Consider the following 12,902-nt stretch of genomic DNA (forward strand, 5'->3'; position numbering starts at 1 on the left):
GGTCAGGTGATGCGTATTCCAAACGGCATTTGGAAGTATTGCCTTAATAAGGGGAGGAGTTATTTGGGGTCGGTCTTTCAGACCTGGTGGCCACGGCAACAGCTGGGAAATCCACGTTTGTACCCCAGGTCGCCTCTCAACATGAGAAGACGCCGTATTATCAGGCGCAGTCTTTTCGTGGACAAGCGGGCAAAATGTTCCTCATTTCTGCCCCGTGACAGAGGGAGAGAAAAAAGGCTGCAGAAATCAGCCAGTTCCCAGGAACAGAAACCCTCTCCCGCCTCTGCCAAGCCCTCAGTATGACGCTGGGGCTTTACAAGCAGAATCAGGCACGGTGGGGGGCCCGTCTCAATGAATTTCAGCGCGCAGTGGGCTCACTCGCAAGTAGACCCCTGGATCCTTCAGGTGATATCTCAGGGGTACAAATTAGAATTCGAGACGTCTCCCCCTCACCGTTTTCCTAAAGTCGGCTTTACCGATGTCTCCTTCTGACAGGGAGACAGTTTTGGAAGCCATTCACAAGCTGTATTCCCAGCAGGTGATAATCAAGGTACCCCTCCTGCAACAGGGAACGGGGTATTATTCCACACTGTTGTGGTACCGAAGCCGGACGGCTCGGTGAGACCGATTCTAAATCTAAAATCTTTGAACACTTACATACATAGGTTCAAATTCAAGATTGAGTCACTCAGAGCAGTGATTGCGAACCTGGAAGAAGGGGACTACATGATGTCTCGGGACATCAAGGATGCTTACCTTCATGTCAAAATTTACCCTTCTCACCAAGGGTACCTCAGGTTTATGGTACAGAACTGTCACTATCAGTTCAGACGCTGCCGTATGGATGGTCCACGGCACCCCGGGTCTTTACCAAGGTAATGGCCGAAATGATGATATTCCTTCGAAGGAAGGGAATTTTAGTTATCCCTTACTTGGACGATTCCCTGATAAGGGTAAGATCCAGGGAACAGTTGGAGGTCGGTGTAGCACTATCTCAGATAGTGTTGCTGCAGCACGGTTGGATTCTCAATATTCCAAAATCGCAGCTGGTTCCGACGACTTGCCTTCTGTTCCTAGGGATGATCCTGGACACAGTCCAGAAAAAGGTGTTTCTCCCGGAGGGGAAAGACAGGGAGTTATCCGAGCTAGTCAGGAACCTCCTAAAACCGAGCCAAGTCTCAGTGCATCAATGAACAAGGGTTCTGGGTAAAATGGTGGCTTCCTACGAAGCAATCCCATTCGGCAGATTCCACGCAAGAACTTTCCAGTGGGACCTGCTGGACAAATGGTCCGGGTCGCATCTTCAGATGCATCAGCGGATAACCCTGTCACCAAGGACAAGGGTGTCCCTCCTGTGGTGGTTGCAGAGTGCTCATCTTCTAGAGGGCCACAGATTCGGCATTCAGGACAGGGTCCTGGTGACCACGGATGCCAGCCTGCGAGGCTGGGGAGCAGTCACACAGGGAAGGAATATCAAGGGCTTATGGTCAAGCCTGGAGACATCACTTCACATAAATATCCTGAAGCTAAGGGCCATTTACAATGCTCTAAGCTTAGCAAGACCTCTGCTTCAAGGTCAGCCGGTGTTGATCCAGTCGGACAACATCACGGCAGTCACCCACGTAAACAGACAGGGTGGCACAAGAAGCAGGAGGGCAATGGCAGAAGCTGCAAGGATTCTTCGCTGGGCGGAAAATCATGTGATAGCACTGTCAGCAGTATTCATTCCGGGAGTAGACAACTGGGAAGCAGACTTCCTCAGCACGACCTCCACCCGGGAGAGTGGGGACTTCACCCAGAAGTCTTCCACATGATTATAAACCGTTGGGAAAAACTCGACAGGTATTGCGCCAGGTCAAGGGACCCTCAGGCAATAGCTGTAGACGCTCTGGTAACACCGTGGGTGTACCAGTCAGTGTATGTGTTCCCTCCTCTGCCTCTCATACCCAAGGTACTGAGATTGATAAGATGGAGAGGAGTAAGCACTATATTCGTGGCTCCGGATTGGCCAAGAAGGACTTGGTAACCGGAACTTCAAGAGATGCTCACGGAGGATCCTTGGCCTCTACCTCTAAGAAGGGACCTGCTCCAACAAGGACCCTGTCTGTTCCAAGACTTACCGCGGCTGCGTTTGACGGCATGGCGGTTGAACGCCGGATCCTGAAGGAAAAAAGGCATTCCGGATGAAGTCATCCCTATCCTGATCAAAGCCAGGAAGGATGTAACCGCAAAACATTATCACCGCATTTGGCGAAAATATGTTGCGTGGTGCGAGGCCAGTAAGGCCCGACGGAGGAAATTCAACTGGGTCGATTCCTACATTTCCTGCAAACAGGAGTGTCTATGGGCCTGAAATTGGGGTCCATTAAGGTTCAAATTTCGGCCCTGTCAATTTTCTTCCAAAAAGAACTAGCTTCAGTCCCTGAAGTTCAGACGTTTGTAAAAGGGGTACTGCATATACAGCCTCCTTTTGTGCCTCCAGTGGCACTTTGGGATCTCAATGTAGTTTTTTGGGTTCCAAAAGTCACATTGGTTTGAACCACTTAAATCTGTGGAGTTAAAATATCTCACATGGAAAGTGGTCATGCTGTTGGCCCTGGCCTGGGCCAGGCGCGTGTCAGAATTGGCGGCTTTATCCTGTAAAAGCCCTTATCTGATTTTCCATTCGGACAGGGCGGAATTGAGGACTCGTCCTCAGTTTCTCCCTAAGGTGGTTTCAGCGTTTCACCTGAACCAACCTATTGTGGTGCCTGCGGCTACTAGGGACTTGGAGGACTCCAAGTTGCTAAACGTTGTCAGGGCCCTGAAAATATATGTTTCCAGGACGGCTGGAGTCAGAAAATCTGACTCGCTGTTTATCCTGTATGCACCCAACAAGCTGGGTGCTCCTGCTTCTAAGCAGACTATTGCTCGTTGGATTTGTAGTACAATTCAGCTTGCACATTCTGTGGCAGGCCTGCCACAGCCAAAAATCTGTAAATGCCCATTCCACAAGGAAGGTGGGCTCATCTTGGGCGGCTGCCCGAGGGGTCTCGGCTTTACAACTTTGCCGAGCAGCTACTTGGTCAGGAGCAAATACGTTTGTAAAATTCTACAAAATTGATACCCTGGCTGAGGAGGACCTGGAGTTCTCTCAATTGGTGCTGCAGAGTCATCCGCACTCTCCCGCCCGTTTGGGAGCTTTGGTATAATCCCCATGGTCCTTACGGAGTCCCCAGCATCCACTTAGGACGTTAGAGAAAATAAGAATTTACTTACCGATAATTCTATTTCTCGTAGTCCGTAGTGGATGCTGGGCGCCCATCCCAAGTGCGGATTGTCTGCAATACTGGTACATAGTTATTGTTACCAAAAAATCGGGTTATTGCTGTAGTGAGCCATCTTTTCTAGAGGCTCCTCTGTTATCATGCTGTTAACTGGGTTCAGATCACAAGTTGTACAGTGTGATTGGTGTGGCTGGTATGAGTCTTACCCGGGATTCAAAATCCTTCCTTATTGTGTACGCTCGTCCGGGCACAGTATCCTAACTGAGGCTTGGAGGAGGGTCATAGGGGGAGGAGCCAGTGCACACCAGATAGTCCTAAAGCTTTCTTTAGATGTGCCCAGTCTCCTGCGGAGCCGCTATTCCCCATGGTCCTTACGGAGTCCCCAGCATCCACTACGGACTACGAGAAATAGAATTATCGGTAAGTAAATTCTTATTATTTATTATTGTCTAGTTGTTAATCCAGACAGCAAATGATACCAGGGAATCCTAAAATGCTTCCCTAACAATTAGCAACAATTTTAGGCATTGTAATTTAGGTCATTTTATCTAATTAATGTGTTTCATTAATCCGTATTATTAACCTTTCAACATTCTCCTCAGCTGCTCTGCAGTCCCCACCGCTCACATATCTGTCATACAGAAACTGAGCCAAGGAAGAGCCTGAAAATGGACGAGGTGGAGGCATGGGTTAAAGATCGCCTGCATGACGTTCTGGGAATGAGCGATCGGCACGTGGCTCAGTTCCTGGTTGGCACTGCCCGGCGAAGTTCAAGTGCCGCTGACCTCCTAAGCCGTCTGAGCGACACTGGAGCCATTGATGTGACTGACAAAGTCCGTAGCTTTGCAGATGAACTCTGGCTAAAGGTGAGAGAGGTCCATCACATCATATTGATTAATACCAGTATTGCCAGGAAAGAGAAAAAAGCGTTGTCATATTGTCGCACTAATACTATAATATAGCCTTTATTACAATTTATTAGATTATTATCATTTATTAATATGTCAGTCAATCTAATAAATTGTAATGAAGGCTACATTTTATTATTGGTGTGCCAAATATGACTACACTTTTCTCTTTTCTGGCGTATTAGATTTTCATAGTTGTCAAAAGGCTGCACCCCCTTTCAGTATAAATATAATTTTCAGACAATATTAAGGAGTTATACCTTATTTAGTGTTCATTCTAGCACCCTGCACCTTTCAAATCCTGTGCAGTTCCTCTTTCCTGCCTGGGGTGTCTCTCTCTGCTCTGGTGCTTCTCAGCACACACAGGTCTGTATAAAAGCATGGAGTAACAGATCAGAGTGTGCTGAGAAGCACCACAGCAGAGAGCGACACCCCTGGCAGGAAAGAGGAACTGCACAGATTTTGAAAGGTGCAGGGTGCTAGAATGAACACTATTATTGGTCGACTATATGTAACATTGGGGCAGATGTATTAACCTGGAGAAGGCATATGGAAATGATAAACCAGTGATAAATGCATCAGCCAATCAGCTCCAATATGTAAATTAACAGGAGCTGATTGGCTGGTGCGTTTATCACCTTGCACTTATCACTGGTTTATCACTTCCTTATGCCGTTTCCAGGCTTAATACATCTGCCCCATTGTTTGACTTTTGCAAAGATGCACTGTGTCCCTTTCCCTTCTTCCTATTGTCTTTCTTAAAATCAGTATTGGGAAGGCGTGTTCTGCACTACTGCAGCTATTCATGTGACTCGTACAATACGACAGTAGGCTCCTGTTTATACAGCAGAGTGTGGTTCCAGGGCCAAATGGGTCTGCAAGGCAGAACCTTGTTCTCCTAGCATGCCTTTTCCCAGGTCCACTGAGACTTCTGATTTGGCATGGGTGCTGAAGGAGTCGTGGCCACAGGTAAGGGCTCGGTTATTCCCGCTGTTAATATTGAAGTATCGGCTTCTTGCTGGACCAATTACACTAGACAGGGCATTACATCTATAGGGTACCATGTGGACATTGTTTATTTTTGCTTTATCCTCTTTTTGCTAATTATTCTTTTACCCGTTGCTCTCTTGTATGCATAGCTACCCAAAAAAACTCCGGTTGAACGCCCAGCCCGAGCCGTGGAGCGGGAGGCCCTAGCAATACAGCAGAAGAACAAGTCTTATGCTCTGCTGGAAGATAGTGATGAAGAGGAGGAAATGGAAAAGAGTAAAGATGATAAGAAGAGGAAGAAGAAACACCTAAGGAAGAGGAAAAAAGAGGAGTCATCGGACAGCGAGAGTGACCGAGCCCAGTGAGTGTGTTACATGGGGTCCCGTATGTTACATGTGTAAGAGTAGATCCGGCTACGGCTGGGTGACAGCGATATAGGCAGAACCATCAGTGGGTTTTCACCAACGCCTCTTCCTAAAGAATTCTAAACGATCTACGTAGCCACATGATTGCCACTGACATAGTAACTCATTTCACCTTTTTATTTTATTGCTAATTAACCAGTTACTAACATTTTATTTCAAAGTCTTTTTCTACTTTAAAGGTCCATACACACTTGCCGATAAAATGAGCGACGTCGCTCCTTTTCCCCCTCCCTGAGCGACGTCGCTCATTTTATCGGCAAGTGTGTATGCCGCCAGCGATGACCACATTAGCGGATATGGCACTGAAATAAGCATCAGGGTGGCAGAAACAGTGGTTTAAGTGCCATTGTAAGGGGAATGGAGTAGATGTTACACTAAGTAAGAGGGAAAGGCACATGAGGGGAGAGGGCCCTGCTCGTTAGAGCTTACATTCTAAAGGGGAGGGGCAGACAGACAGGGGTGACACAGATGGGGTAGAGATTATTTTTGTGTTCATTGATCTGACCAGGAAAGAGAAGGCGAAAGGAGCAGGAATTGTGGTTGATAGTACATCTTATTGATAACCAGCATATATAACCTATAAATTGCATATAGTGTCAAATACAAATACAATATATCACTGTTGGATACAGCATATTTATAAATTTAAGGGTATTATATCGGGTGTGTATCGTTTTACCGGCGGCCAGGATCCCGGCCGCAGAATCCCGGTGGGGGGTCCACCACAGCGGTGACCACAGCGGTGACCACAGGTTCTGTTCCCACTGTACGGGTGTCGTGGACACCCACGAGTGGGAATAGTTCCTGTTGGTCAGCATGCCGACCGTCATGATTGTGAAGGGGCGGGATGTAGGGGGAGGTCATGTGACCGCCAGCAACATAACTTAATCCCATTATATCCATAGAGAAATTTTATTACATTGCACTGTGACATCTGCAACAATTGTATGGAATAAAAAGGTTTATATATGCTTCATGTATTATAGATCCTATGACATCACAATTAGATGTATAGTTTAGACATAAAGGGAATCTTATGTGTATTAAATCATATCTATTTTTCTCTAACGTCCTAAGTGGATGCTGGGGACTCCGTAAGGACCATGGGGAATAGCGGCCCCGCAGGAGACTGGGCACATCTAAAGAAAGCTTTAGGACTATCTGGTGTGCACTGGCTCCTCCCCCTATGACCCTCCTCCAAGCCTCAGTTAGATCTCTGTGCCCGAACGAGAAGGGTGCACACTAGGGGCTCTCCTGAGCTTCTTAGTGAAAGTTTTAGTTTAGGTTTTTTATTTTCAGTGAGACCTGCTGGCAACAGGCTCACTGCATCGAGGGACTAAGGGGAGAAGAAGCGAACTCACCTGCGTGCAGAGTGGATTGGGCTTCTTAGGCTACTGGACATTAGCTCCAGAGGGACGATCACAGGCCCAGCTTGGATGGGTCCCAGAGCCGCGCCGCCGGCCCCCTTACAGAGCCAGAAGGCAGAAGAGGTCCGGAAAATCGGCGGCAGAAGACGTCCTGTCTTCAACAAGGTAGCGCACAGCACTGCAGCTGTGCGCCATTGCTCTCAGCACACTTCACACTCCGGTCACTGAGGGTGCAGGGCGCTGGGGGGGGCGCCCTGAGACGCAATAATAAACACCTTGGATGGCAAAAAAAATGCATCACATATAGCTCCTGGGCTATATGGATGCATTTAACCCCTGCCAAAATACATAAAAAAACGGGAGATAGGCTCCGCCCCCTTATCGGCGGCCTTATCTCCTCAGCACACTGGCGCCATTTTCCCTCACAGCTCCGTTGGAGGGAAGCTCCCTGGCTCTCCCCTGCAGTCACTACACTACAGAAAGGGTTAAAAAAGAGAGGGGGGCACAAATTAGGCGCAGTATTAACTATACAGCAGCTATAAGGGGAAAAACACTTATATAAGGTTATCCCTGTATATATATATAGCGCTCTGGTGTGTGCTGGCAAACTCTCCCTCTGTCTCCCCAAAGGGCTAGTGGGGTCCTGTCCTCTATCAGAGCATTCCCTGTGTGTGTGCTGTATGTCGGTACTTTTGTGTCGACATGTATGAGGAGAAAAATGATGTGGAGACGGAGCAGATTGCCTGTAATAGTGATGTCACCCCCTAGGGGGTCGACACCTGAGTGGATGAACTGTTGGAAGAAATTACGTGACAGTGTCAGCTCTGTATAAAAGACAGTGGTTGACATGAGACAGCCGGCTACTCAGCTTGTGCCTGTCCAGACGTCTCATAGGCCGTCAGGGGCTCTAAAGCGCCCGTTACCTCAGATGGCAGATATAGACGCCGACACGGATACTGACTCCAGTGTCGACGGTGAAGAGACAAATGTGACTTCCAGTAGGGCCACACGTTACATGATTGAGGCAATGAAAAATGTTTTACACATTTCTGATAATACGAGTACCACCAAAAAGGGGTATTATGTTCGGTGAGGAAAAACTACCTGTAGTTTTCCTGAATCTGAGAAATTAAATGAGGTGTGTGATGATGCGTGGTTTTCCCCCGATAACAACTGATAATTTCTAAAATGTTATTGGCATTATATCCTTTCCCGCCAGAGGTTAGGGTGCGTTGGGAAACACCCCCTAGGGTGGATAAAGCGCTCACACGCTTGTAAGGGCTCTATCCTCTCCTGAGATGGCCGCCCTTAAGGATCCTGCTGATAGAAACCAGGAGGGTATCCTAAAATGTATTTACACACATACTGGTGTTATACTGCGACCAGCAATCGCCTCAGCCTGGATGTGCAGTGCTGGGTTGGCGTGGTCGGATTCCCTGACTGAAAATATTGATACCCTAGATAGGGACAGTATATTTTTGCCTATAGAGCATTTGAAAGATGCATTTCTATATATGCGTGATGCACAGCGGAATATTTGCCGACTGGCATCAAGTCTAAGTGCGTTGTCCATTTCTACCAGTAGAGGGTTATGGACACGTCAGTGGTCAGGTGATGCGTATTCCAAACGGCATTTGGAAGTATTGCCTTATTAAGGGGAGGAGTTATTTGGGGGCGGTCTTTCAGACCTGGTGGCCACGGCAACAGCTGGGAAATCCACGTTTGTACCCCAGGTCGCCTCTCAACATGAGAAGACGCCGTATTATCAGGCGCAGTCTTCTCGTGGATAAGCGGGCAAAAGGTTCCTCATTTCTGCCCCGTGACAGAGGGAGAGGAAAAAAGGCTGCAGAAATCAGCCAGTTCCCAGGAACAGAAACCCTCTCCCGCCTCTGCCAAGCCCTCAGTATACGCTGGGGCTTTACAAGCAGAATCAGGCACGGTGGGGGGCCCGTCTCAATGAATTTCAGCGCGCAGTGGGCTCACTCGCAAGTAGACCCCTGGATCCTTCAGGTGATATCTCAGGGGTACAAATTGGAATTCGAGACGTCTCCCCCTCGCCGTTTCCTAAAGTCGGCTTTACCGATGTCTCCTTCTGACAGGGAGACAGTTTGGGAAGCCATTCACAAGCTGTATTCCCAGCAGGTGATAATCAAGATACCCCTCCTGCAACAGGGAACGGGGTATTATTCCACACTGTTGTGGTACCGAAGCCGGACGGCTCGGTGAGACCGATTCTAAATCTAAAATCTTTGAACACTTACATACAGAGGTTCAAATTCAAGATTGAGTCACTCAGAGCAGTGATTGCGAACCTGGAAGAAGGGGACTACATGATGTCTCGGGACATCAAGGATGCTTACCTTCATGTCAAAATTTACCCTTCTCACCAAGGGTACCTCAGGTTTATGGTACAGAACTGTCACTATCAGTTCAGACGCTGCCGTATGGATGGTCCACGGCACCCCGGGTCTTTACCAAGGTAACGGCCGAAATGATGATATTCCTTCAAAGGAAGGGAATTTTAGTTATCCCTTACTTGGACAATTCCCTGATAAGGGTAAGATCCAGGGAACAGTTGGAGGTCGGTGTAGCACTATCTCAGATAGTGTTGCTGCAGCACGGTTGGATTCTCAATATTCCAAAATCGCAGCTGGTTCCGACGACTTGCCTTCTGTTCCTAGGGATGATCCTGGACACAGTCCAGAAAAAGGTGTTTCTCCCGGAGGAGAAAGCCAGGGAGTTATCCGAGCTAGTCAGGAACCTCCTAAAACCGAGCCAAGTCTCAGTGCATCAATGCACAAGGGTTCTGGGTAAAATGGTGGCTTCCTACGAAGCAATCCCATTCGGCAGATTCCACGCAAGAACTTTCCAGTGGGACCTGCTGGACAAATGGTCCGGGTTGCATCTTCAGATGCATCAGCGGATAACCCTGTCACCAAGGACAAGGGTGTCCCTCCTGTGGTGGTTGCAGAGTGCTCATCTTCTAGAGGGCCGCAGATTCGGCATTCAGGACTGAGTCCTGGTAACCACGGATGCCAGCCTGCGAGGCTGGGGAGCAGTCACACAGGGAAGGAATATCCAGGACTTATGGTCAAGCCTGGAGACATCACTTCACATAAATATCCTGAAGCTAAGGGACATTTACAATGCTCTAAGCTTAGCAAGACCTCTGCTTCAAGGTCAGCCGGTGTTGATCCAGTCGGACAACATCACGGCAGTCACCCACGTAAACAGACAGGGTGGCACAAGAAGCAGGAGGGCAATGGCAGAAGCTGCAAGGATTCTTCGCTGGGCGGAAAATCATGTGATAGCACTGTCAGCAGTATTCATTCCGGGAGTGGACAACTGGGAAGCAGACTTCCTCAGCACGACCTCCACCCGGGAGAGTGGGGACTTCACCCAGAAGTCTTCCACATGATTATAAACCGTTGGGAAAAACTCGACAGGTATTGCGCCAGGTCCAGGGACCCTCAGGCAATAGCTGTAGACGCTCTGGTAACACCGTGGGTGTACCAGTCAGGGTATGTGTTCCCTCCTCTGCCTCTCATACCCAAGGTACTGAGATTGATAAAATGGAGAGGAGTAAGCACTATATTCGTGGCTCCGGATTGGCCAAGAAGGATTTGGTAACCGGAACTTCAAGAGATGCTCACGGAGGATCCGTGGCCTCTACCTCTAAGAAGGGACCTGCTCCAGCAAGGACCCTGTCTGTTCCAAGACTTACCGCGGCTGCGTTTGACGGCATGGCGGTTGAACGCCGGATCCTGAAGGAAAAAAGGCATTCCGGATGAAGTCATCCCTATCCTGATCAAAGCCAGGAAGGATGTAACCGCAAAAACATTATCACCGCAATTGGCGAAAATATGTTGCGTGGTGCGAGGCCAGTAAGGCCCGACGGTGGAAATTCAACTGGGTCGATTCCTACATTTCCTGCAAACAGGAGTGTCTATGGGCCTGAAATTGGGGTCCATTAAGGTTCAAATTTCGGCCCTGTCAATTTTCTTCCAAAAAGAACTAGCTTCAGTCCCTGAAGTTCAGACGTTTGTAAAAGGGGTACTGCATATACAGCCTCCTTTTGTGCCTCCAGTGGCACTTTGGGATCTCAATGTAGTTTTGGGTTCCAAAAGTCACATTGGTTTGAACCACTTAAATCTGTGGAGTTAAAATATCTCACATGGAAAGTGGTCATGCTGTTGGCCCTGGCCTGGGCCAGGCGCATGTCAGAATTGGCGGCTTTATCCTGAAAAAGCCCTTATCTGATGTTCCATTCGGACAGGGCGGAATTGAGGACTCGTCCTCAGTTTCTCCCTAAGGTGGTTTCAGCGTTTCACCTGAACCAACCTATTTGTGGTGCCTGCGGCTACTAGGGACTTGGAGGACTCCAAGTTGCTAGACGTTGTCAGGGCCCTGAAAATATATGTTTCCAGGAGGGCTGGAGTCAGGAAATCTGACTCGCTGTTTATCCTGTATGCACCCAACAAGCTGGGTGCTCCTGCTTCTAAGCAGACTATTGCTCGTTGGATTTGTAGTACAATTCAGCTTGCACATTCTGTGGCAGGCCTGCCACAGCCAAAAATCTGTAAATGCCCACTCCACAAGGAAGGTGGGCTCATCTTGGGCGGCTGCCCGAGGGGTCTCGGCTTTACAACTTTGCCGAGCAGCTACTTGGTCAGGAGCAAATACGTTTGTAAAATTCTACAAAATTGATATCCTGGCTGAGGAGGACCTGGAGTTCTCTCATTTGGTGCTGCAGAGTCATCCGCACTCTCCCGCCCGTTTGGGTGCTTTGGTATAATCCCCATGGTCCTTACGGAGTCCCCAGCATCCACTTAGGACGTTAGAGAAAATAAGAATTTACTTACCGATAATTCTATTTCTCATAGTCCGTAGTGGATGCTGGGCGCCCATCCCAAGTGCGGATTGTCTGCAATACTTGTACATAGTTATTGTTACAAAAATCGGGTTATTATTGTTGTGAGCTATCTTTCAGAGGCTCCTCTGTTATCATGCTGTTAACTGGGTTCAGATCACAGGTTATACGGTGTGATTGGTGTGGCTGGTATGAGTCTTACCCGGGATTCAAAATCCTTCCTTATTGTGTACGCTCGTCCGGGCACAGTATCCTAACTGAGGCTTGGAGGAGGGTCATAGGGGGAGGAGCCAGTGCACACCAGATAGTCCTAAAGCTTTCTTTAGATGTGCCCAGTCTCCTGCGGGGCCGCTATTCCCCATGGTCCTTACGGAGTCCCCAGCATCCACTACGGACTATGAGAAATAGAATTATCGGTAAGTAAATTCTTATTTAAGAACACATCCCCCTTTTTTTCGAGTCCTCCAAACCTGCATTTATTCTTATTACAAGTCTTTCCAAACTAAAATGATCATATACATAGATAAAACAGTTCTTATTGTAGTATACTAAAAGCAACTATTCTAATTCCTCCTAATAAGAATGTATTTGTAAACACTTTGCAGAAGTCTGTAAATCTGGTGGAATATGAGACCATTCTATTGAGTGACCGCTGTATTGCAGTGACATCCTGGAGAGACACAAAGTAAAAATCTGAGGCTTTAGAGAGAATTGTTACAATCTCTTGTTAGTAATGTAACCATCAAGTTGTAATACACTCCAAAGACAAAATACAGGCAGGGTGGAGAACTGGAAACTGAATATCTCATCATAAAAACAATACTAACTATTATTCTGAATAACGACAGTACACGGCATTTTGTTTTTTTTAAACAATCTTTATTTACACAAAATTATTTAGTTTTCTTTTTTCTACACGTTATTCTGTTTTATAATTTACTTATACTTACTTATACTTCGCTTGATATTACTTGATATTGGGGAATATATGACACATCCGGGCTGATTCAGGTCGGATCTCAATAGGCGATTAAACCTCAAAAATTACAAAAGGGTGCATGTGCTGTTAATCAGGC

General features: G+C 47.6%; 1 protein-coding gene across 1 annotated transcript in view; it reads left to right on the plus strand.

Moving 5' to 3' along the window:
• Nucleotides 1-12,902, plus strand: part of DHX16 (DEAH-box helicase 16) — a 95,282-nt gene that overhangs the window by 5,116 nt on the left and 77,264 nt on the right. Inside the window, exons 2-3 of the mRNA XM_063938005.1 lie at nucleotides 3,869-4,132; nucleotides 5,314-5,525. Coding sequence (XP_063794075.1) covers nucleotides 3,935-4,132; nucleotides 5,314-5,525 — 410 coding nt within the window. The 5' untranslated portion in view covers nucleotides 3,869-3,934. The remainder of the gene's footprint in view (nucleotides 1-3,868; nucleotides 4,133-5,313; nucleotides 5,526-12,902) is intronic.

The sequence above is a fragment of the Pseudophryne corroboree genome, chromosome 8 (genome assembly GCF_028390025.1).
Source record: "Pseudophryne corroboree isolate aPseCor3 chromosome 8, aPseCor3.hap2, whole genome shotgun sequence".
NCBI classification, from domain to species: Eukaryota; Metazoa; Chordata; class Amphibia; order Anura; family Myobatrachidae; genus Pseudophryne; species Pseudophryne corroboree.